This window comes from Drosophila gunungcola, chromosome 3R, assembly GCF_025200985.1.
Source record: "Drosophila gunungcola strain Sukarami chromosome 3R, Dgunungcola_SK_2, whole genome shotgun sequence".
Classification (NCBI taxonomy): domain Eukaryota; kingdom Metazoa; phylum Arthropoda; class Insecta; order Diptera; family Drosophilidae; genus Drosophila; species Drosophila gunungcola.
In genome coordinates this window covers 16,967,883-16,992,173 of record NC_069139.1, presented here as the reverse complement: position 1 = coordinate 16,992,173, position 24,291 = coordinate 16,967,883, and the positions used below count along the sequence as shown (strand labels likewise).

Genomic DNA, 24,291 nt, shown 5'->3' with positions numbered 1-24,291 from the left:
AGGTGAGCCATGTTGTCAGCGGAAGGTAGCTACAAATTCTCGTTGCAAAAGCTTTTAGTGAATTTATGGCAAGGAAATTCCTTTCGCTTCTGCTCGAAAAAGCAGGCTGCACTGCTGGTCGGTCGTTTGTTTATGTCTTGGTCCTCTGATCCAGACTCCAAGCTCCCAACTCCAAGCTCCAAACTGCCGGTTTCACAACACTTGGCATGTGTACGAACGGCTTTATAAACTTCTGGGAATAATGCACTCCCCTTGGCCAACTCAGCAGCTCGGATTCGCAATCGTAGGCCCTCAAAGCAGCGGCACAAGTGCCTAATGAGCCCCAACACAGGCGTGCTGCGCAATTTTCGCAATTGAAAGCCAAAACTTTGACATGGCAAGGCCAGGCTTGGCAGGCTGGCAGGCTGGCAGGCAGCACGCACAATTAATTTGCAAGGAGCTCACGCGCTTCCTCACTCACTTGAAAACAATTTGCCATATGCATTTCCACAAATTTGCGGGACTTCTTTCCCATACTGCTTTCTCCTATTTCTTTTTTTCTTTTTTTTTCTGTCAGCTGCTGTACTCGTATCAATTACCTGGCCATGTTTTGCAAATTGCCAACAACCTTGAAGTGTTGAGCTTCACCCCAACGACTGCCACTTCCCTTCGCCCACCAGCAGTCTGCATCCCGTTTCATTTCTCCTTGGCCAAAAAGTTGATTCAAGTTTATTCAAAAACAATTTAACTTTTAAGTCATCAGCGAGCAGCGGCGAAAAGTGGGGGAGATAGCTACCAGGCAGCTGGCATATGCTGCAGTTCTAGGTGAGTGCTACACTGGAAAAAATGATTGCCTACCATTGTTTTATTATAAAAGTATGTATGTATGTAAAGTATCTCAAAAAATAACGGTTTATTGTTGCGTTTTATATTCAGCACCACAATAATGATTATTCCATGAGTTTTATTTTCCCCACGACAAATAACGCTTGGATTGTAAGTTTTGTTTTTTGATCAGTAAATAAAATTTCAGTCTTTTTCGATTGAAAACACAACTAAATAAAACTTGAATTTTTTGTATTTATATACACCACTGTCAACAAAGGGGATTGAAAATAGACTAGGTGGACTACGGCCAACAGTTTGTACAATAACCAAAAACCGATTAAACATTTATGTTTAGAACTCTTCATAGGTAGCCGAACTATTTATGAACGCAAGCTTGATATTAACTGTTGAAAAAGCTGATGTTTGTTTATTTATTAAGTTATTTAAAGAGTTTAAGTTTTTTCAAAGAGTGAGTGTTTTTGTTTAAAATATAATAAATTATAATTATTTTGGTCGCTTTTTAATTCTTTTGTGACATGAATTTCACTATGTTGAATTCTTATTATTTCTTCAATAATTTTCAGTGTAAATATTTAAACTTTTCTCAGAAATGTACCGCGAAGATTATTCTGATAGTTTTTCTTGCAGTCCTATCAAGAGCGGTAGCATCTTCTTTATTATTTTCCGTTCGTGGAATATATTATTGTGTAAATTACGTTTGTCTGCATATGCAGGGGGGTAGTGGGAGAGAGAGGGATGGAGTGCTTATGCATCTGCATCTTTATTCTGTTTGCCATTGTTTAACTGGAGGTCTTCGCTTTCGCTCTTCCCAGCAGCATTTGCATTCAACTTAATTGCGTTTTAAGTAGATTTGTGGTGAAATGTGTATGTACGTCTGCGATTGTCAGACTTCATAAAGCACATGACCGAACGAAGGAATACCAACGGCTTTCAGCATTCTCTGCAGATATTTCCTTGACAATATGCGTAAATGTTGGCAGAGCCACACAAAGGTGGCTGGATAATTAAGATGGGAAAATATTTAATGAAATGATTTTACTGATTGTAAAAGGGAAAAATTATTTTAACGTGAAAATCACAGTACTTAAACCAGATGGAATTATTGCTTTCAGCCACTGAAGAAATCTCTGTTCACAGAGAGCTACAGAGATAATTAGGTTCAGTTTCGATTTCAAATCCAACTCAACCTTGAACGACACGAATTCCCCCGTCAGCATTTCTGCATTTTACGCATAGAGTTCTTATACCGACATTATTCAAACGCAAAATCTCTGCAGATGTCTGAGCCGAGCTGACATTGTACTCGGGTATTCTTTATTTTTTTTATTTCTCCATCGCCCAGGTACACGTGTCAAACTAATTTCACATTTTGTTGCCTTTTATTCGTTGGCGCATTTGTGTCACCTGCCGAGCTGCACCACGCCCATCTCATCCCATTCCATCCGCTGCCATTCCATTCCGCCCCCACAATGATGTTGGCGCATTGAAATTCATAAAATATTTGCGCAGCGAAATAGGCTACGAATACTGAGGCTTCGGGCGGTGTATTATGTGTCAAGCACGTTTGAATTCAAATTCAAATATTTGCCAGAGTCGACAAACAAATAAGCGCAAATATGGTAAATAGCAATAAGCAGCAGAATGGCAAAAGCTGAGCGAGCTGAAGAGAACTGGTGTACACCGGATTTGAGTCCTTGTTTGGGGCCACCTAGTACCTGTTCATGCAAAAATCTTTAGCGCCCGAATATAATGCTGTCACCTTGGCAGTCATCTGAGCTGTTTGTTGTCTCAACGTATATCGGTCTTAATTTCAAACACATTCGCAAATGTTCAATGGTCGGCCCGAAAGCTTATCATGTGTAAAGACGACAGAAATAAAAAATCGGCTTAAAAGCTCGACATGTCCTTGACCTCCAAAGGAGCAGGACAATTGATGAAAACACTGTGCTGGCAATTCCTAAGTCGTCTTATCCCGTCTGCGTAAATTATCTCACTGTAATGCCAAATCAAGTAAAGTCTAAAAGCTGAGAAGTTATGAATAGAAGTCTGTGGAATTTAAAGCTCTTTGTGGCAACGTTTGAAAAACTTTAAAATAAAAAAGATATATACAATTAAATTCCGAATATTCTGTTTTCAAATTTACAATAGCCTTTTTACGATAATCCAGTATTAAACCTCTTTAAGAAAGTCTGAACAAATGGGTCTGAGGAAGGGACAATGAAGCTTCGACTTGTCAATGAATCGATTATGATTTGTGGCGAAAGTATAGCACACTTATATGCGCTGCCTACACAACTTTCTGGTGGGATTATATTTCAGCGCAAATTTGCACATTCGCAGTGCCAAAGAATGCGCCGGGGGACAATAAATCTTCGATTGTTTGCCCCAAAGAGACTAAGGGCGGTGTCCTTGTGTGGGTGTATCTGGATGTGAGCGTGAAGCCGGGTGCTGCCCAAAACCGCCATCCATGTTGGCCATTTCGCCGTTTTGCGTTTCGCTCTCCGAATTTGCTGGCCTAATTGCGCCGTCTGCCAACCAACCAGCGAAATCAAAAAAAAAAAAAAAAATGAAAATCGAAAGGGAAAACTCAGGCACAAAGCTATCACTACACTTCAAATCCCCTACTATTTTGATAATTGTCCCAGCGATCTTTCCAAAGCAAAAATGCGATACAATAACAAGTGAGTTTCCAGTTGATATCAATGAACTCCGTCCCCTGCCCGTTTAACCTTGCCAATTATAGTGAAAAATAGAGCCAAACATTCCAGTCCGTCTGCGATGGGCGAGAAATATAAGAAGAGAAAATAAGCGAATTCGGCAATAAATAGCTATGGCCATAGAGAAAATATATTTTTAGTTGTCTCGGTCACTGCAAGGTCCTGTCCGATTTGGGGCTCCGAGTCCGGAGACTGCAGGCGACTTCGACTTGCTGCCAAGACAAGATAAATGATGTTTCCAAACTAACACACACGCACAGTTGTGGTGAAAATGATAGCATCGATTATTCTTGATACTTGGTAGATATAAAATTAACTTAATGGGATGGCTAACTGAAGTTTTCTTAAATTTGTTCATATTAATGATGGCATATAAAACATTAATCTAAAAAATATTTAAAGCTACATTTTAAAATGAGTTTTTTTTTTTGTTCTTTTTTTATATTATCCTTTGGGAAAGTGGTTAGCAAAGCTTAAAAACTGTTATGTAGCTACTATATAGTAATCTCTCTTTAAGTAATTGTTTGAGTAATTTTTCTTAACGTATAATGTTATTATATTGTCCAGAACTGTATGTGTTGTTATCACTTAGCTGGCCATGTTAGCTGCCATCTCGCTGACTTTTTGCAATTGTCTGGCCAGGGATTGTCAGGACTTTTGACTTCTCCGTGCTTTTTTCGCTGGCCCCACTCATTTTTCTTGCCCATCTCTCATAATGATTGCGTTGTGAAAAATGCAATTATTTTTGATTGTAGTTTAAGGTGCCATGTTTGCATTGCTCGCCAAATGCCGCACATTTATCACACTTGCTCGCCCCCCAAATGAGGGACATTTTTGCAAGTCAACACAGAGAAGCGACATGAAATTTATTGAGCCAGTCTGGGGCCATATATCAAGCGTAGCATTTGTCAAAGAGTGCCAATGGCTCTAAACTGAACTGAACTTTGTTCTTATTGATTTTCAGCACAGCAGCCTCCTCGTTCTGCTTTGCCAGCTTTGTGTGTGATGCGTGTTGTAATTTTGGCAATTTTAATGCCATTAAAAGCAGCCTAGCCCCAAAAAGTTGCAAATGATGTGCGAAGGATGGAAATGTTGCGAGTATTGTTCGTATTTATGCAATTTGTGGCAGCTGCTCGAACAACCGCAGCTACAAGACTCATGTAGAGCACTCACACCTCTCCCCCGGAAACAACACACACACAACCGCAGCAACAGCAATTACAACAAGACTGCTCTGGAATTTTCAATTAAATTGCAAAATCAATTTTCAGCAAATTAGCATATTTATATTTGCATACTTTTAATGGGCTGACGAAAAAGGTGCGCAGGTCACAACAGGTGCGAAAAGGGAAATTGTGCCAAATTAAAATCAGATAACACGGAATGACTTACATTAGAGGGGCACATATGAGTTACCTGGGGCTGGGGCTCAGTCGTCACCAGCATCTGTGCCAGGGGTGCGTGTCTGTATTCGTTTATTCTATATATATATATATATATTACCAGAGTTATCCAACCCACTTCACGGAAACTCAAAGTCAGCACTCCTTGCGGCCACGTGCAGGGCACTTAGTAATGGCACTGCCTTAGGCATATCATAACCATATAGACGCCTCTTCCACCAAATATATTTCGATAATTACATTTAGCAACTGCTGCCTGAATTATCCCGATTGGGGAGTTTGATGAATAGCCTTACATTTACCTATCTTATTCATTTATCCTGTAAAATTAAAAAATGTGTAGACTAATAATCTGAATAACCAATGTTCAAAGTTTAGTTAAAACTTACAAAAATCCTTTATTTTAAAATTAATTAATATTGAGTTCTATAATTACTTTCGGAAAATATAATCAGAAAAGCTTTTAATATTTTTTAAGAAGCTTCTAATTGAAATCTTATAATTAACTTATAAATAAACCAACAATTGGGTTATATTTATTAAAATATTTCGATATATTTGCCAAGCACTGCCAAAAATTAAAAAAAGTAAATAAAAAGCAAATAAAACTTCACAGAACGGGCTTTGAAATATTTTTGCATTAACAGAATTTAGTTAATTACAAAAATGAAAGTTAGCTTGAAATGTAATTAGTGTAATAATGTTTAATAATTAATTAAATTCCATAACAGTTAGTTAGGTAGTTATTTCCACAAAAATACTTTTAAAATTTCTTCTAAAACTTTTGCGCCGCCCCAGCAAAAAAATCCTATTCGCATATACAATTTAATTTATTTATACACGTTTAGACCCCCAAACGGGGAAATGGTTTTCCCAACTCCTGCACATGTGTGGCCACAATTTCGGTATACAAATTACAAAATTATACAAATCAACGCTGCACAATTGCTTCAATTGAACCCAGGCCAGAGGTCTTAGCCGCTTCAAGTGCCCACGCTGGTGTTTTTCAGATGTACATCCATGCCCCCCAGAATTTCCTGAGGCTGATGTTGTGGCTGGCAGAGATTAGAGTCTCTCCAGGCGAACAATCAAAGACAAAGCGCCCTCGACACCTGTGCAGAATTATGAAGCCCACTGGCAGACAGAAATTCGCGGTTGGATCAATTGCGAAGGTGCTTGGCTGGCTGGGTGGTTGGGTTTTTGGGTGGCAAGGGCGAGGGCGAGGCAATTAAGTCATTACTTCATACAAACACACATACAGATATTACAGCCAAAGGCGTTCTTTCTGCAGGTGTTTTACAAGTATGCAAACAAAGTGCCGCGGTGGTTGCATAAAAACCAGTAAAGCGGATGTAAGAGTCTGCCATCGTATGCGTGTTTGTACATTTCCCCGTTTTGTTTGCCATCGCGCCTGTTTTCCCGACTCCGCATTTCGTAGTGGTTGCAATAAAGGAATAAAGGCATGCAAATTTATGTGTGCTCCCGCCTGGCACGCCCCTTGCCATATTTTTGATAAGCAATTTTCATCGCCCCCATGAGGGTATGAGAGTATGAGTTGTGAGTTGTGTGTGTGTCAGCATGGATGGTGGAATGAAATTAACAAATCATTTCACTTATGGGCACTGGGGCATCTGCTTCCACTTAGCTCCGGCATCACTTTGATGCTAATTTGAATGGGAAATGTGTCATTTCGGGTGATTACAAGAGGATCTTATCAGCACCCAAACAGCCTCAGTTGGGGACGAGAAATTGAAACATTTTTCGTAAATGTCTGTGTGCCGAACACTCTAGACAAGGCTCGAGTTTTTAAAAAGATTAGACTCATTTAAAAAACATTGCGATTTTTTGGATCTAATTCCGACTTTAATTCAATGTCTCCTCAACGTAAGAAATGTATATCCAAGCCGTTAACAATAAGAAATCGGGCCTCAATAATAAATAATAATTTGGAATTTTAAATGATATTTAATTATTCAAAACGGACTTTAAATTCAACATAATAATATTAATGAATAAAATACATAATTATTTATCATTTGTCATTCTAACACACAAAATTTGTGGTATCAAATTTTGTAACGAAAAATTATTAAACATTCGACTAAATTAATACACTTTTTATAATTTTCTGCTTCTGTTTAATGGCTATGCGTCTTAATTCTTTTTTGTAAAGTCTTGGTATGCACACCAATTTCCTTTAGGCTTACCTTTCCATTGGTGATCGGACCATCACAGCAGATTTTGTTTATATTATATAGTACGCTCTTGGTTCGCATCGTAACTACATTTACTGTCGTCCATAATCTAGCAATTTATCGAGGAGCGCAAAAAAATGTTATTTGGCTTTCGCTTGTCCGATAAAGGCAATTAGCCAATTGAAAAATCGACCCCCATAAAGGGGTTACTTCAGTCATGGATCAAATGCCTGGAGAACTACACACGGCTTCAGTGTTTCGCCTGCGTCGCTTGATGAAGTGCTTGGGAATGCTGCCGGTGGAGGAAAGACTGTTTGGAAAAGTGTTTTGCAATGTGGGCCTTGTGATTGCGGTGGGCGCTTCGAGCTACTGGCGCTTCTGCTTTGATTATGACTTTGACTACGATTTTCTGAACGATCACTTTTCCAGTACCATCGATCTGATTAACTTTACGGCACTGGCTGCTAGTCACCTGATCATTGTGATGGAGCTGCTTTGGGGATATTGCTGCAAGGATGTCGACAGACAGCTGCAGACGATCTACTTTGAGATCAGTGTGCATCTGGGCACACCGGATAAGGGTAATATGGATCGGGTTCGTGCCTACTGCAATACCATTTACGGATCTCTAATCATACGTTGGCTATGTTTTATCGTGATGACTGCGGTCGTCAATCGCGCTCTTACCTGCTATGCCCTTTATTCGGAACTAGTTTTGCTGGCTCGATTCTCAGAGTTTACTCTGTACTGTGCCGTGATTTTGTTCCTCTACCAGGAACTGGTCCTCGGAGCTTCAAATGTTCTGGAAGAGTTGCACCGAACGCGATTTGAGCTGTGGTCCATCCGCCGTTTGTCGCTGGAAAAGTTAGCCAAGTTGCAAAGGATCCATGGCCTGTTGTGGCAATCCATCCGGTGTCTGGAGCGATACTTCCGGCTGAGCCTGATCACCCTGCTCATGAAGTTCTTTTTGGACACTTCGGCACTGCCCTACTGGCTATACCTCAGCAAAGTGCAGCACACAAAAGTGTCCATCCAATATTGTTAGTAATAGCAAAAATAAATTTGAAATTTATGGGGGTGCCACAGAAATTAATAGTGATTACAAACTATTCAAAAATCAATAGCTTAAGATCTTTAGTGATTTCGGTGACTCCCCCATTTTTGTGAATTACCAGTAACTTCTTTAAAAACAATCAAAATAGTTCTGTTATAAACGCTCTAAACATTTAAAGTCGCTTTATTTTAGGTACGCATAAGCACTCAAACTGTTTAATGTTTGTATATGGTTACACATCCTAAAAATTCATTTTAACTCATAGTTTAAACTTTAAAAATTACTCCGAAAATTTGTTTATATAATAATAATAATATTTTGTTATTAATTACTAATATTTTATTGGTAGATGTCGCCATTGACGAGTGCATCAAAATCTTGGAAATTGTAGTGCCCTGCTGGATTTGCGCACGCTGCGATGCAATGCAGCGAAAGTTGAGCTCCATGTTCTACACAATCACCACAGATCGACGCAATGGTCAACTGAATATGGCTCTTAGAAGACTTTGCCTGCAATTGAGTCAGGAGAGATTTCAATTTAGTGCAGGCGGATTGGTGGAAATCACCACAGAAATGCTGGGCAAGGTAAGGTAAATTATTTGCTTTAATACAAGAGTTAAGTGTACTTTATTCTCCAACAGTTCATATTCGGAATGATAAGCTACATTGTGATCTGCATTCAATTTAGCATCAGCCTCAGGGCCAGCAACCTCAACAAACTCGCACAAACAACCTTACCCAGTGCCCCCATTTAAGTGGCCTTCTGAATCGATATTTGTTGGGCAGTCTAGTCGCGTGCTTATTAAATTAAAGTCAATTAACCTAATTAGCAAATTTGATGTCTGCCCGTGCATAATCAAAAAAGGACAACGGGCAATCAAAGCAGCAGCAAGCAACAGCAGCTGGCAGAATGTCTTCTTCACATAATTATTCATGCTTAAAAATTCTATTAAAAACTTTTGCCAGCGGCCACTGACCGTTCATGTAGGACCAAGGGGAGCCAAGGGGGTGCGGTACGGGAGCCCATGTTTGGTCTTGTTAGCCACGCATGGCCAATTTGTCAGGGGCCCAAGCGGATGAGTGTGTGTGTATGGTGTGCACTTTAAAATTTTGTTACTATATTCTTTGGACTAACAGAAAATTAAGCAATAGCTCTTTAATATTAAACCAAATGTAGAATATGTTTAATTGCAATGAGGTTTTATTGATTTATTGGTGCATACTTTACATAACTTACTTACAAACTTATTCAGATTATTTAGTACATTAAACTAACTATAATTGCAATATAATCATTATGAATTTTAAAAATATTTCATAATTTAGGAAAATGATTCAAGTATCTCAGTATTTTAAGAAAAAACTAACATTTTAGAGTGTAAGGATGTGAGCATTCTTGAAGTTGGCCCCCCTGGCAATTGTTGCCACGCACAGATTCGTGGGCAAGTGAGCATACATAATACTCCGACTTTCTTCATATGTCCGCACGAGTAGGCCTTGAGTCGGGACCTAGGCCAATCTCCAAAGGTTGATGATAAATCGAACAGAATCGAGTGGATGGGGGATGATGTCAGGTCCAACCGAATCGTGTCTCAGGTCATGCGGCAAATCTCAAACTTGTTGGGCTCTCCATTAATCAAGATGAACCTTTCATTTGGGCCTGGCTTAAAATTTCCACAAAGAAGTCCCCCCAGCGCCTCTCGCCCAAGTGGAGGATCCAATAAACTGCAACTTTTTGCTGTCATATGCGACATGACAATGCTCTTCGTTATTGGCTAAAGCTCCAAACGAGTTGCCTGACGTTTGACACAAGCAAGCCAAAATTCTGAACCGGCTTTAAAATTTTCTTTCTTTGACACTGGCATTTAGTAGCGGACTGCACACTGTGCAAAATATCAGTTCCGAAATAGAAACACAACTTGGTCTAATGTGGTTACAAATAATTATATTTTGTCATAGAAATCGCTTAAAGTTTATTAACTTGCAAATATTTTTTACAATATTTCTTAAATTAATTTTTATATATTAGTATTTTCTTAAAGACAAAACGAAATTTCTTGTTTAAGATGAATTCAACTATCTTTATTTGATGTTCTATTAGCAGTAGTTTTTCCTCAGTGCATTCCCAGTGTCAGTGTGAGGTAGATTGCAAAGTCATTTGAGATTTTCATTTCACCCATCGACGAGAGCTTAAATAAGCCGGCTGCAGCTGCAATGGCTTAGAGCCACCTGAAAACGTTTTTGTTCGCCAACTCGCTCAGGTATTTTTCCTTCTTGAAGACAGCTTATGCATTGACTCTAATTAATGCCTGAGAATTTCTCTCTTGAAGCAACGATCGAGTCGGTATTCGAATGGCAAAAGCGGTTGCCGCAACACTTTGGCAGACCCAATGGCAAATAATAAAAGGCAACTCATAATCGTCTCATAAAAATCAGATGTGCTCACGCACATTAATGCATATAGACGACAATGGCAGTACCCCGCTGCTATGAGTTTTTTGACATAGACAATGGCAAGAATGGCAGACCTATTACAACGTTTATACGTTGAACGAATTTGAGACCGTTTTAACCTTAAAGAAAGCTAATATTGTTTTGGTACCACTTAGTTCCTCTTTAAAATGTCAGTAAGTGTGGTTTACTTCTTAGACACCTTTTGGATTGGGTTGAATTCATGAAAAAGTCTAGGAACCTACTATGAACTAGCCACGCATAAACGCAGTGTGTATTTACTTCTTGGCAGTGACAGACATTAGAGTAAAAACACAGTCAAAACACACACTTTCGCACACTTGCCGGAGGGACTTTTATAGGGACACGTAGTCGGGCACGTTTTGAAGTGCAGGAAGCTCTATCATAGACAGAAACGAGCATCTCTGTGTGCGTGTGTGTAGTTATTACTTTTATGAAGCATGTGATTACATTTTATTTTTAATGCTTTTAGTAAAATGAGGTTAGTACACACTTGGTTAGCGACAAATTACATTCTGTTTTTTTTTTTTTCTCAGCCATCCTGCTTCAGCAGGACGTGAATTTTTGTTGGTTTTTGGCTGGATTTTGTAATCTTCGCCAGCGACAATATTTGCAATCGCTAATTGTTGTTGTCATTGGACGGCGGGACCATCAAGCATTGGCTGCATTAAGCATGTGCACAATTAACTTCCGCTTCCGGTTATGATTGAACCCGGCCATATTTGAGCCGGGCACGGACACACAGGACGATAAGCTCGGCAATAAACACACACGCACACTCACGGACTCACACACTCCGGGACTCACACATTCACGGGCTCACACACTCACCGGCTCACACACACACGGACCGTAATGTGTAATGTGCGGTGGCTGCAGTTAACTGTTTGCATATTAACGACAAATAACCCACAATCTCGCAACCTTGCAGCAGTATTATGCATCGATGAGCGAGCACGCTGAGTGAGCGATAAGCACTAGATAATATTCAGGTCCTGCCATTGCATAGGATCCCATAATGGCTCGTCGGCAGAGCTTCAATTTAAGGCAGCAATAATATTGTTTGGGTTTCCGTTCCCCGCTGGACATGTTGTTCGAGGACTGGGCAAGAGTAAAGGATGAAGACTCAGCAGGTTTGTGCAGCGCCTTCAGTTGCAGCTACCAAGTCATTTGGCCCAAAACCAACACAGGCTGCGATCAACGATATTTCACTTAACAAATTAACAAGTTCTAGAGCTAGACAAAAACTAAATATTGATTTAATGCTATAAATCTGGAATGTGTCTGCTGAGTGGCAACATAATATTCATACATGTATTTAGCTTATGTCTAAAAGTGTAATTAACGTCATAGTATTTGTTAAACTTTATAACATATTATTACCTACCAAAAATAAGAGCTCATTGTTATTGATCATTAAAAAACAAAAACGAATTGTAAAAAATAATTAAAAAAAAATAAAAACCCACAAAGCGCTTACATTTCAGATTGAAATTGTCGTGTTCAATACGATTATATAAACAAAATGACTTTTTTCTACGTTTCTGACATTAGCAAAGCACGTTCGAATATCAACTAAAGCCATTAAAATGCAACGAAAAAGTTAACCAATGATAATAATATTGAATACAAAAAAAAAACCAATTAAAATTGAACAGATGGTCAAGAGCATATTAGTTTACCCTGAGGCCAGCCTATCACAATATATACAAAAAAACAAACAATTACGCAAAGTTTCCATAATCAGTTGATTTGGTGAGTGAGCCGTAATTAAAACAATAATCTAGCCAATGCCCTAAGCAAAACTGACTGAACCAGGTCAACCATCGAATTGGCTGTAGTGATTTGGCATATTTATGGTATATCCATGTACACTCGAGAGTGCTCCGTAGGCAGCTGCCATTTTATTTTTGAGCTTTGCTGGCCGTGCCGGCTCTCAAAAAGTCTACGAGGCCCGGATCCGGCTCAGTTTCCTGCCTCCTGCATTGGCCTTCTGCCAAGCGAACTGGGTGGAAATAATAAACAAATCGAACTGGGCAAAATGTTGACCAATATTTCAGTTAGCTCAGTTCTTTAGTTGCCGGTGACTTCGGCTTGAAACCCTCTTTCTTTTCCCTTCCCCTAGATTTTGCCATAAATTATGAGCCAAGTGGGTGGCTGGCTCCAGCACCTGATTTGTTTATTTGTGGCACACATTTTTCACATATTCCGTCTGTCGACATAGCACATTCCAATGCCGGTGGCGCCACGTGAACAGTTGAACAGGCTCTATGTGTTTCAAGCTGAGAAAATGGTGTGGCAAATCCAAATTCAAAAAGGCGATCCATTGGCATTTGATAGTATTTACTCGACCCAAACAGACATGCAAAACATTTAATTGCTGTGCAAATGTTTGCTTTAGAGTGCTTAAAAACGTCTCGACACGAGAGACAACAGCACGTACTTAATTATTTGCTGGTTGCACTTTCATTTGATGTTGCTGCGACAAGCTGCAAAATAGCAATACGCATTGATATTTCCATTTTATCAGCATGTGACAGACTCGAAAGGTATGAATATGCTATGGGGATTAAATGACGACGAAGCTTTATGAAAGGGACCTTAAAGTCATTGTTTTTTCCAACTTCAAAATGGCACCCACAGCCCACCTGCAGCAACTTGTCACCATAAAACTGCATTTGGAAGGCAAATCGTTAACTGATCTCTGTGAAGGAGTGCCGTAAATTTCCGAGCCTGCCAACTTTTCAACTGCCACGCCCACAAGTCTGTGGGTTCACAAGTTATGCTCCGAAATTTTCGCACCTCTTCTTTTATTCTTCTTCGAGCTTGGCTGGCCAAGAACCATTAGCATTAGCACCACTAAATAGAAAATTTGGCCCGATTCCAGACTACACCCGCTGCCAAAATGTTTTAAATGCACTTAAGAGCTGATTTTTTTCAGGCACTTCTTTTCAATGGCTTTTCCATTAAATTTCAATATTTCGATTGGCCAAAGCCAGTTAAATATGAATTTATTTTCCCAACGAATTTGTTTTTTACTCAATTTTTGAAGCGAATCGAATTTTTGCATGCAGAGATGCAGAGATAAGCTTGAGCATATCCCATGTTTGCTGATGAACACTCTTATGTAATTGAAAACAGATTTCTGCAAACTGAAGTTGTGGTTTTAAATTGTCTTTGCCCGGGCTTGGCTTTTATCAACGTAAGTTAATCGAAATTCTTTGATACTAATTAAAAAAGGCTTTTGAAAAGATTAAGGATTTCTGCATTGCGAGCTGTGTAAATGAAAGCACTCAAGGCCAAAAGCCAAACCGGAAAAATTTGCCAGGAATTGAATGGCTTGGCTCAAGATAAGGGTGAAGGATATCAGCATCAGCTACTTCCTTCTTGGGATTCGAGAGGACGACGCCCTCAAGGACTCGGGCAACCGCTCAATCAAGCACATCCCACTGAAATCGCTCCATCTTCCATCGGCGGACCGCTTAACCCCAACCGAATTGGATCATTTGCAGGCTATCTAAACGCGCCAATGTTGCTGCTACTTTGTGGCGCAACAAAATACGGCACAATAACACTTTGACACAACATTGTCATAACTCTTTGTAAGGGACAGCAATGGGGCCTGGTCGGGCAATATAAACAATGGTTGAGCTCTGGCCCTAAACGATTGCTCGTGGCTGCCATCCGTACAAGTTGTATTTTTCAATATTGTTTTTCCATGTGATTGAAGCACAAACATTATTAGCATACACTCCTTGGACGCCCCTTTTTGCTCCCTTCCCTTCCCTCCAGCATAGAATCCGTGTATATAGTTCCGTCTACATTATGCAAACATACATCAATAACCTAGTACGTTGTAATGCACTTGTCTCGGCAACGCGCGCCCCCTAGTTACGCCCCATTTACCCCCCCCCCTTATCAGTAGATTCCAAGGCCCCTTAGTTTCAACCCCTCCTCATTTCCCATGGACAGCTGCCGCAATATGTTGGCACTGCCACTGCCATTCTCGTTGTCTTGGAGGCGGATGGGCATGGTCACGGGTGGGATGTAATGGAGCCATGGCTAAGCAGAGTATGGCTGAAGGCATTATTGGAACAAATCTTTTTGCCTTCGCCTGCCTGCTTCGAAATGCCTTTCTGTTGGATACACAGTCCGCCGCAGTACTTGTCCCATCGATAAACACAACCAAAATTCTTTAGAAATCATTCAATTTCTAGTGCAAATATAAAAAAATATTGACTCAAGTTCGAAGTAATTTTTTTTTTAATAATTAACATTTTTGTATAAATAAAATACAAAATATAACATTACCAAACCTCTGTTTACTAACAATAACTTTTTCTGAATATTTTAAAGAGTTACTAAGACTTTAAATCGCAAAACCGTAAGAGTCCATGAAATTGAGATCATAGCTTATCATTCCTGATCTGTTTAAGCCCACACTGGATAAGGTAGAGCATCAAATTGCTGGCTAATGGTAATTTGATGAAACTAATTTGATAACAAATTCAATGTGAAAGTGCCAAAACAGTAGACGTTGTCCAAATGCATTTGGGCCCAAAGGAGGTGGGTCCGTGGGCGGTTCTCGGCTGAGGTTTTAACGCCAATGCAGATTGTGACACATTAACACAGACAAACACCTAGACGTACGCACACAGGCGACTGAAACAACAAAAACAACAGAAACAACAGCGGCGAGGGCAGTAAACAGCATACATCCTGTGGCACAGGACTCATGTAATTTGCAAAAGTTCAGAGCTTAACAAACTGTTACGGGGAAAATGCAAATGGCATATGTACTAGATTTTCCGACCTCTCCTCTTTTGCAATTGTGTGTGTGTGTGTGTGTGTGTGTGCACACACGTATTGAGTCAAACAAAACGTAATTTAATCGCCCTACAACAACAACCACCACTCATTCAATCATTGAGCGCCACAAATGGCGCATTCCGTACGGTGCGTATACGTGATGTGGGCGTTGCTGCGTTGGTGGGCGGCCAGATAAGCATACGCAACGTTCAACCATTTCGGCAATTAGTGTGGCAGTTCATATATAATTAAGCTAGCTGCAGAGGAAACCCGAAAAGGAAACAGAAGTTGTAGCCGTAATAGAAACAGCAACAGAAACAGAAACGGAAACATCCGAAGAAGAGTTAGCATAAGCAGCAAAGGAAACGGAAGTTGACTTAAACATTGTTGGTTTTTTTTTTTGCTGTTTCAACAGTATATTCAGGCACAAACGCATGCATAATACCACGCAAGAAGCAGCTTAGCTGCAGTCTATGCTTCTGCCCGCATCCCTGCTAAATGCGCTTACACTGAGGAAAAATGCGTAAAAAATGATTAATAATGTAAGGTTATGAATGCAATCAATTGAAAATTCCATTTTAAAAAGCAAATAAAAAAACAAATAAAAGATATTGTGACTAAAAGAAATTAAAAATCTTCAAAAATTGCTATTAAGTAATGATCTTAGTATAAACAAACACATTTCAAAATTGTCTTGAGGCATTTTCATATAATTGTTCATATATATATACAGATATTAAGCTTAGTTTTTGATTTTCTTCTAATTTTTAAATAAAGTACCAAGAAGCTGTTTTTAAAAACATTTTATAAAACATATTTTTAATAAAGGAAATAGTTTTCTTGAAGAACCTTTAGCCCATTTCTTTTAAATAAGAAACTCGTAATCTATCATTAAAAATAGTGTCCTAGATTTGTTTCAAGCTTGTGTCAATTTATTTTTTCATACGCTGCGTTTTCAAACATTTAAAAATTATATATTCTCCAAAACAAATACAAAATGTTAGAGTATTTCTAATTAGAGTATTTATTTTCCTCTTTTGTTCTGGGATTGGAAAACGTTTGGCCAATATTCCAGTGCAGACAAACAGGCGTCGCCCGGGGAGCTCGGCAGCCCAGCAGCCCAGCAGGGGATCCTGGACAGCATCTTGCGCAGTGCCCAATTGATTTTCACGGTGGGACGAGCCGAGAGCTCACTCTGGCCCGGCTGGGCTTGGTTCGGTTTGTTTCGGTTTGGCTTGGTTTGGTTGTCAACCGAGCTACTTTGGCCCGTCTCCGCTTGGCTTGGCACAAGTCAAAGCGAGTTGGAAGTCAATGCGCTTGAGTGCATTGCGGCCCGGCTTTATCTTTCCATTTTCGGGGGCTTCTCTGGTTTTGTCTTATTCTCGTCGCTGCGCTGTTTTGTTCTGCCCTGTGTTTTGTGTGCACTCTTGATTTTCTTAAGCTGCTGCAATTAAAGGGTGCATCCTTACCAGCAGCCAGCTATTATTTCAGGCGAGTGCGCCACTTACAAGCTAGCCGAAAACTTTTTAATATGCTTGCGAAATTTTGTCAAAATTGCAAGTTAAATAAGAAAGTAAAGTACAAGGCACGCGGCGTTGACATCGCTCGACGAGTAAAAGTAAAGCAAACACAACGGCAAACTGACAAAGGACTCAGTGGCTGAGGACTCGAGAATCAGGACTTGAGAATGGCAGGGAGAAACCATCAACTTAATTTCCCGCCCAAGTCAATCCAACTTTTGTGCAATTTGCGTGACAAAATGGGAAAAGAAAACCGAAATGCGGAAACGAACTTACTGGGAGCCACAAAGTTTGATTGCAATTGAGACAAATAGGGCTGTGTGAGCGGCCAAAAAAAAATCTGCACACTACGCCTGCCGAATAATAAATGCCCTGGCACCTTTGGAAAAAAACTTTTGAGCCTTTGATAGCATGTGATGCATTTTATGGATTTCCGATGAGCCACACCCCCATCCAGAAAACACACACACACCCACTTTTCTCAAAGGGTTTTCATGCAGCTCTGCATTTAATTGAATTGCCAGCAATAAGCTGCCACACGCCACAGGATTTTTTGCTTGTCACTTTTGCCAACTTCTTTGTCGCCGGCGGACAGCAAGAAACTTTGTGAGAAAAGCCCCGAGCAAAATTCAAATAATATATGCTTCGAGCTGCATGGCTCTCATTTCAGGTTATATATAACGAAAGGTGACAAAAGGGCGACGGGGTGTTCCCAATAAAAGTGCAATGTGCACCCTGCACCTATTTTATTGCATCCGGGCACAAAGGCACCGTCAAAACGACTACTAAAAAGGATACCGAACTTAATCAAATACGCATGCTCATTAAACTTTTTCAATTTAAAGCCTCTGGGTTTCAGGTCTTGAGGTCTCGTGCGTCAACTGATTAAAGTTGCATGGCAACAAAGTTGCCAAGTCGCCTCGCAAATGTCCCAAAGGTCTGCCGCCCTACTCGAAACTGAAGCGCAAATGGCATGTCATAAATTTAAGCCACAAAATGTATCTCAGCATGCGAGGAGCAACAGTGCCCGGTATACAATATGCAAATGAAATTATCGAGCCCATTCTGGAGGCAAGAGGAGCGCATTAGAAGACGAAAACCTCGGCCGGAGTGTCGGTCGGAATAGAGTGCATGTTCCGGGGCTTGTGCCTCTGACCAAAAAATATGGAAATATCACTCTGAGAGCCAGCTGCTGATGGGGTATTAAAAACTAAGATGTTGGTCGAGTCAAATTGGAGTGAAATCACTTTCTATTCGCCAGCTGTGAGGATTGCCTTCAACTCGTGATGAAAATTGCTAGTTTCCCATCCTTGCCCATATGCAAAAAAAAATTCCTCATTTAAGAACAGAAACACCTTGTGGTGTACACGGCAAGAAAATGTAATTTCTCGATATACAGTCATAAAGCAAAAGAAGGAAAATGGTAATGCAACAAAACATTGAACTATTGGTGTCTTTTGCTATTTTTATGTAAAGAATTTCATGAATTCTTATGCGATACAATCGAATTCCTGAAATGATGACAGTAAGGCGCCAGATCTACTGTCAGGCGCGTTTCGATAAGCTTTTTTCCACAACTCATGAATTGATTGGTTGAACTCGCATAAGCACAGTCCATATCTCCCCAAAGTGTTGATTTGCAAAAAAAAATAAAAAAATATAAAACAACAAAAAATACCTGCATTTGAATGGTAACAAATATTATCAGAAATTCAATTTGATTTCTTTTTAAATCCTATTTATATATGTGAACTCTTGCTACAGTTTCGATAAGATTTAATTTCCCTAAAAAAAAAACTCATATGCAAAGATCACCTGTCACCCAAATCGCATTTAATTAGAAAACGCAAATTATGCCACCGAAAACTGGCACTAGAAGCCGCCAAGTTGGCATTTGGCATGCGGCCGGGTCTTAGCCACAAACTCAGCATTTGGCATCCAGAATCAGCCCCACACGTTGCCACTTTTGCCCGGCTTTTAATGAAATCGCAGAGCATATGCTGTGTCGAGTGGGTTCGGTGGTTGGGTGGTTCTGCTGGTTTTTTTGGGGGGCTTTGGGGAGGCGGTGTCAGTCCCACACACTCACCTGAAGTTTTATTTCAGCCGGGGTCAGGTGGGTCACGCCGGCAGTCAAAGCTGACACGCACACGCACATATTTAGGCCGGGTCGAGTGGGTGGGTGGCTTTTGACTGGCTTTTGACTGGGATGAGCAGGAAACGGATGTGGAACGGGAAGTGGTGGAGTGGAAGGGGCCGGAGGGGCCCTCATTGCGCTCCGACTGTGATAAGAAAGTGTCAACACAAACGTGACAAAGCTACAAATGTTTAATTTTTATGGCTGTGGTCGGGCATTTGCCTTGGTTTGTGGGCGGCTCCCGTTGCGCGTGCCTCGTCGCTTAACTCAACTTATTTACAGTTGGCAAAGGGTTCGAGATCCCGGCCACATTTGGTCAAGCGCTCGCCGGTTTTTGTGCCGAAAATCACGTTTTTACCGTAAACATGTTGCAAAGTTCGCGGCTGTTTTATCTTCTGGCATAGTTTTCCCGGCCAGCCACTGGGCCAGCGGGTCGAGAACGTGTCAGCATGGCATAGAGAAAAATGGTGTCGCTGTGTTGCCGGAGTAAAATATTTAAATTAAGTTAAGGCTTAGGCACCCGACATTTGTTTGCTTCTCCTTGCCGACTGGATGAACAACATGCTTAAGTTAAATTAATTTAGTATACATTTAAGGGATGTTTAGCCATGCCTTGGCAAATAAGAAATCGCCAGAGAAAACATTTCGTTTTCGCTTTGTTTTTTGGCTGCATTTTTTCTCCTGGCTTACTTAATTTCCATGCAAGTTTCACAGGCTCACTGGCGGCTTTGTTTTGCTGGCTAAAATTTAATGCACGCCAAGCCCACATGAGAGTGTGCTGCCGAACACAGAGATACACAGGCACTAACACTAACACTAACACATTCGAGAGCATAATGAATGTGCAGCAACATTTTTGATGGCGCCCGCTGACAACAATAAATTACTTTTGGCTTTAAACGAAAACCATTAGCATAAAACTTGGCTACAGCAGCAACAGCAATACAGCAATACGGCGGCCACAACAGCAACGCCAGCAACATCCTTTTAACGCGGATACTAGGCGTATGCGCAATATTTGTCTGGCTCTAATTTTAGCCAACAATTTGCCAGCACTTACATGATTAAATTGCAGCCCCGAATACGCTGATGATGGGGCGGCTGCAAACCAGTAATGGTGATGTGATGGCTATGGTAAAAACTCTGATGGGGGGTAAAACTTTTCAAATATGCGAGTCTTTTAATTAACTTGCCGGCACTTGTGAAGCCCTGTGTTTTAATATATTGTACGAATATTCCCTCCTTTTCGACCCTTTTCTTCCCGTTCGTTTTCGTCCCAAGCATGCTTTTATTAAGCGTTTCATAATTTCATGCAGTAAACTTGCTAATTGCGCCGCCTTGCTTCCTTTTTGCCTCGCCACTCGACTCCACTTCACTTCCATTTCCACTCCACACAACTCAACACAACTCAACTTCGTTTCGCTATGCCGCCCTTTTTGCCAAGACTTTGCCGGCCAAGAAAGCTGCCAAAAAAGTGTGTATAAAATAATAGGAAAACATGGCAAAGGACAGCCGAGTGGAAGCCGTGTCGAAAGCAAGCCAGTGAGAATTAGTTACCCCAAAGTGTTTTCCGTTTTTAATATTTCCTCCGACTTGGGAAAAGTTGAGAGCCGAGCATCCCGGCCACTTTGGACACTCTTTTGGCCACGGCCCGTCGCTTTTCTGCCGCTTGGTCACTGCTGGCTCACTTGCTCAATTTCCGCTTTTAATTAAATGAACATTAGGCTAGTGGCTGAGTCGCCGCCTCAAAAACCAACCACCTGATGGCATTTCTCCATTGCCCTGCGATGCATTTTACATTGCAAGCGAGTGCCAAATTGCGCGTAAATTGCATGCAGTTAGTTTTAAATTTTAAAATTAATTTTTATCCCTTGTTTGCCGGTCCTGAACTGGCTGTGTGTTTGTTTGCTTTAATAGCTGTTAATATTTATGAACTAAAAGTTCAAACAACAAATAGCCGAATAGGGCAAACTGTTGTCGATATTTAACGATGCATTCGGTAGGCGAAATTGTGTTGCCAGTATTCGCTTCATATTGTATGGCAGCCGGACCCAAACAAACAGCAGGCGTGAATGGGCTCATTATTATTCAATAACAGTTTATTTAAAACAAACCATTAGAGCTTCATTTACGATAACTAATTTATAGCTCATTTGTTTTGAAGTACCTGCACGTTAATTTAGATATGTTAGATAGTATCTTTAAGAAAGGATTTGAACAATTATTGAATTAAATATGACAAACAAGTAAAACAGAATTTTTGTTTTAAACCTGTTCATTTAATTTAATTTAACACATAACTTTGTTTGCAGAAATCCGATTTTGAAAAGACATACATCTTAAGGAACATGAATTAAAGCTTTGGTATGTTATCTTAGGTCTTTTTTCTGGGCGATTTAACCAAATTCGAAAATTTCTTTGCAGAAAAGTTACCCAAAACCAGCAAATCATAAAATTATAGGTAGTAGTAATCTCTCATATTAATTGCACTTGATGATATTTTTCTTCTCTGGCGTAGAAATAAATGCATAACAGGATAAAGCAGTCCAAGGCAATTAAAAGCTTCAGTAAATTTAGCTGCATCAATTGCATTCGCAGCACCTCCAGATCTGAAGAACACCAATTCATTAAGGGAATTTTATATTATTCTGTAGATCTGCCCAGCTCACCATCCTGTTGCCTTTGTGCCTGCAGCAGTTGAATCTCAAGTTCGGGCAGTAGAACATCGGATTGCCGGTCGATTTGAATGTCGTAACTCACAAGACGATCGGATGCATCTTTATGATTCACAGTGGGCGCTGGCAGGACGAGCCCAAGCCATTGTATCGTTAAGAAAAGGATGGACAAGGAGTTACTAAGCCCAGACATTGTCGATCAACGAATGGTAATGAAAAGTACTCTTTCTGGGTTGCCCCGGATCGGAGCTCTCAAACATTTGCGTAAATATAGAAATAATGAACACACGCTACGTAGGGTGATGTGACTGGTACGTATATTTGCATGCCCGTTGTTTAAATACCCGCACAAAGCAGCTGAGGAGCAAACAATGACGAGCAATAGCCGATACGAAGGTTAAGCGACAGAATTTCTTCTCATGGAGCTGAAGTACTAGTGGGTGTGACTATTGTAGTAGTTTCCTCTGTCGATTTCTTTCCAGATTCCGTAGATGTTGGCGTCGTAGTTGTTGCTGTTATTATTCGTTCAGTTGATAGTTTCAGAGGCAGTGTAGGCGGCACAGGTAGACCAGATGTCTCATTTGAAGTTGACATTGGAAGTGTGCCAGAATCGCCAGAACTAAAACTGCCCAGCACACCCAAAATTTCCTGCACAGAAAAAAGTTTTTGGGTAAAGCCATTTTGAAAATGAAAATCTTAAACAGCTAGGCTATGAATTTTAGCTACCTGAATTCAGTTTTTGGTGACACAGAAAAGTAAAGGGAAATAGAAAACAATTGTCTAGATAACAAATTTAGTGATTTTTTAAGAGGTATTTGTTATTAAGAGTGTTATTTAAATATTCTTTTGACTTACATCTTACTAAAAAAAACTTCATCCTAAAGCAATTTTTTACACTCTATATTTTTGTAAAACTTTTTCGGTGTAAAACGCGAATGTACTTGATAAAACTGCAAATGTTGTCAGTATTTTTACCTTTTTAAAGTGTTGCCATAAACCCTCAATCGTATCTGTTGCCTCTTCAAGCGCACTGAATATGCCACCTGTCTCATCGCCTCGTCCCGTGGTATTCTTCTTCTCCGGTATATCGAAGAAAATGCCACTGGCACTGGCCAAACAGCCGAGGAGGCACATCCAGATTAGTATATTCATGATGGACGGCAGTGAATTGAATGGCTTATTTCTATCCTCAAGCGGCAAGTGGATGTGATCAAATGTCTAACAGACGCGGATACACTGCGTTTTTGACGGTTGCTCTCGTGTTGATTATTCTCAAAATCCCTGAATCTAACTAAAATAAACAGCTGTTTAAATAGCTGACAAAATTACTGACATTGTTTGTCGCAGGTGTGTGACTGAATCATAAAGGAACCGTTTCATACAATCGATTGAGTCTCTTTATAAATTTTAAAACTAAATTATTTTAATTACAAAATAAAAGCCCCACCATTCAAATTTGACACGAAGTTCATAAAAGCTTTCCTTTGTTATTTGGATAAACAAAAGTAATATTGATATATTTGATAAACTATTATTACTGTCGAAGCTGTTTGCTTAATGGATGACTTTTATTTATATTAACGAAATAAAAAGGTCGTAATGACAAGCAATTTAAGCTAGCGAGGATAATAATCTGTCTGCATCGCTGTCAAACTCAAGGAAGGCTTCTTGGGGCTGGGCTTTGAACACCGCTGAAACTGACTTTCCAGCACTCTGTCATAAATGCAATTCGTTTCGCCGTGATGCTCTCCGGCAAAGACGGACATCTAATTGGCCCTAATATCGCTGTCATCCGCACTTACACCCCACTCGCACTCAGCCAGCATTATGGCTTTGATCTGACTTAGACATATGCCCAAGATAATGGCGTTGGCACTGGTAGATGCACTCCAGTTCGTGGGTGCGACTCGAGCGCATCGAGTTGTAAGCGGGAGAAAAGCATTTCACATGCATTCACAGGCAGCAGCGTTTTAAATTACTCCCCAATGTGAAGGGGACTTCGGAGGAAATCCAAGGGCTGATGACTCAGTTGACTTCGGGGGATGACGCGGAATGGGATCCAACTTGAAGGCGATGTGTGCGAGTGAGCTTCAATTAATATGCGGCAATTGCAAGTGCACGCCTGGGTTATCTGCTGCCACCTAATTGGTTATTTATGTGCACATCCCTTTCCATCTAATTAACTGAGTGCAGAATGCGGATTACCTGTCATTTCCACCCGTTTATCGCCACTTTCAATTGATCGAATTTGCTCGAGGAAATCAAGCGTCTGCACAAGAGCAGCTCACAAGTAGCAAGAACCCAATAAAAACAAGGATATGGCATGAGAAACTAGCAGTCTCATGACTTGCCCCGCCAGCCTGATCTATGGCACTGCAAGTGTCACATAAATTACAAGCGGAAGCATCAAAATGCTGTCAAATGAAGAATGGGCGAAGGGAAAAGCTAGGGAGTAGAGTTGATTCGCGTAGCGACGAAAAGGAT

At 40.4% G+C, this 24,291-nt stretch overlaps 3 protein-coding genes across 3 annotated transcripts; 1 reads left to right on the top strand and 2 right to left on the bottom strand.

Moving 5' to 3' along the window:
- Window positions 1-7,360: 7,360 nt before the first annotated feature.
- Window positions 7,361-9,190, top strand: LOC128266214 (putative gustatory receptor 98a). Its single transcript, XM_053002563.1, has 3 exons — window positions 7,361-8,183; window positions 8,547-8,782; window positions 8,839-9,190. Exons 1-3 carry the CDS (start codon window positions 7,361-7,363, stop codon window positions 8,950-8,952), a joined length of 1,173 nt encoding a protein of 390 aa, XP_052858523.1. The 3' UTR covers window positions 8,953-9,190.
- Window positions 9,191-21,317: 12,127 nt separating this feature from the next.
- Window positions 21,318-22,144, bottom strand: LOC128255405 (uncharacterized). Its single transcript, XM_052985001.1, has 2 exons — window positions 21,802-22,144; window positions 21,318-21,741 (listed from the first exon to the last, which is right to left on the bottom strand). The coding sequence occupies exons 1-2, from the start codon at window positions 21,998-22,000 to the stop codon at window positions 21,608-21,610; spliced, it is 333 nt and encodes a 110-aa protein (XP_052840961.1). The 5' UTR covers window positions 22,001-22,144; the 3' UTR covers window positions 21,318-21,607.
- Window positions 22,103-23,051, bottom strand: LOC128255398 (uncharacterized). Its single transcript, XM_052984989.1, has 2 exons — window positions 22,783-23,051; window positions 22,103-22,455 (listed from the first exon to the last, which is right to left on the bottom strand). The coding sequence occupies exons 1-2, from the start codon at window positions 22,957-22,959 to the stop codon at window positions 22,225-22,227; spliced, it is 408 nt and encodes a 135-aa protein (XP_052840949.1). The 5' UTR covers window positions 22,960-23,051; the 3' UTR covers window positions 22,103-22,224.
- Between the last annotated feature and the right edge of the window lie 1,240 nt (window positions 23,052-24,291).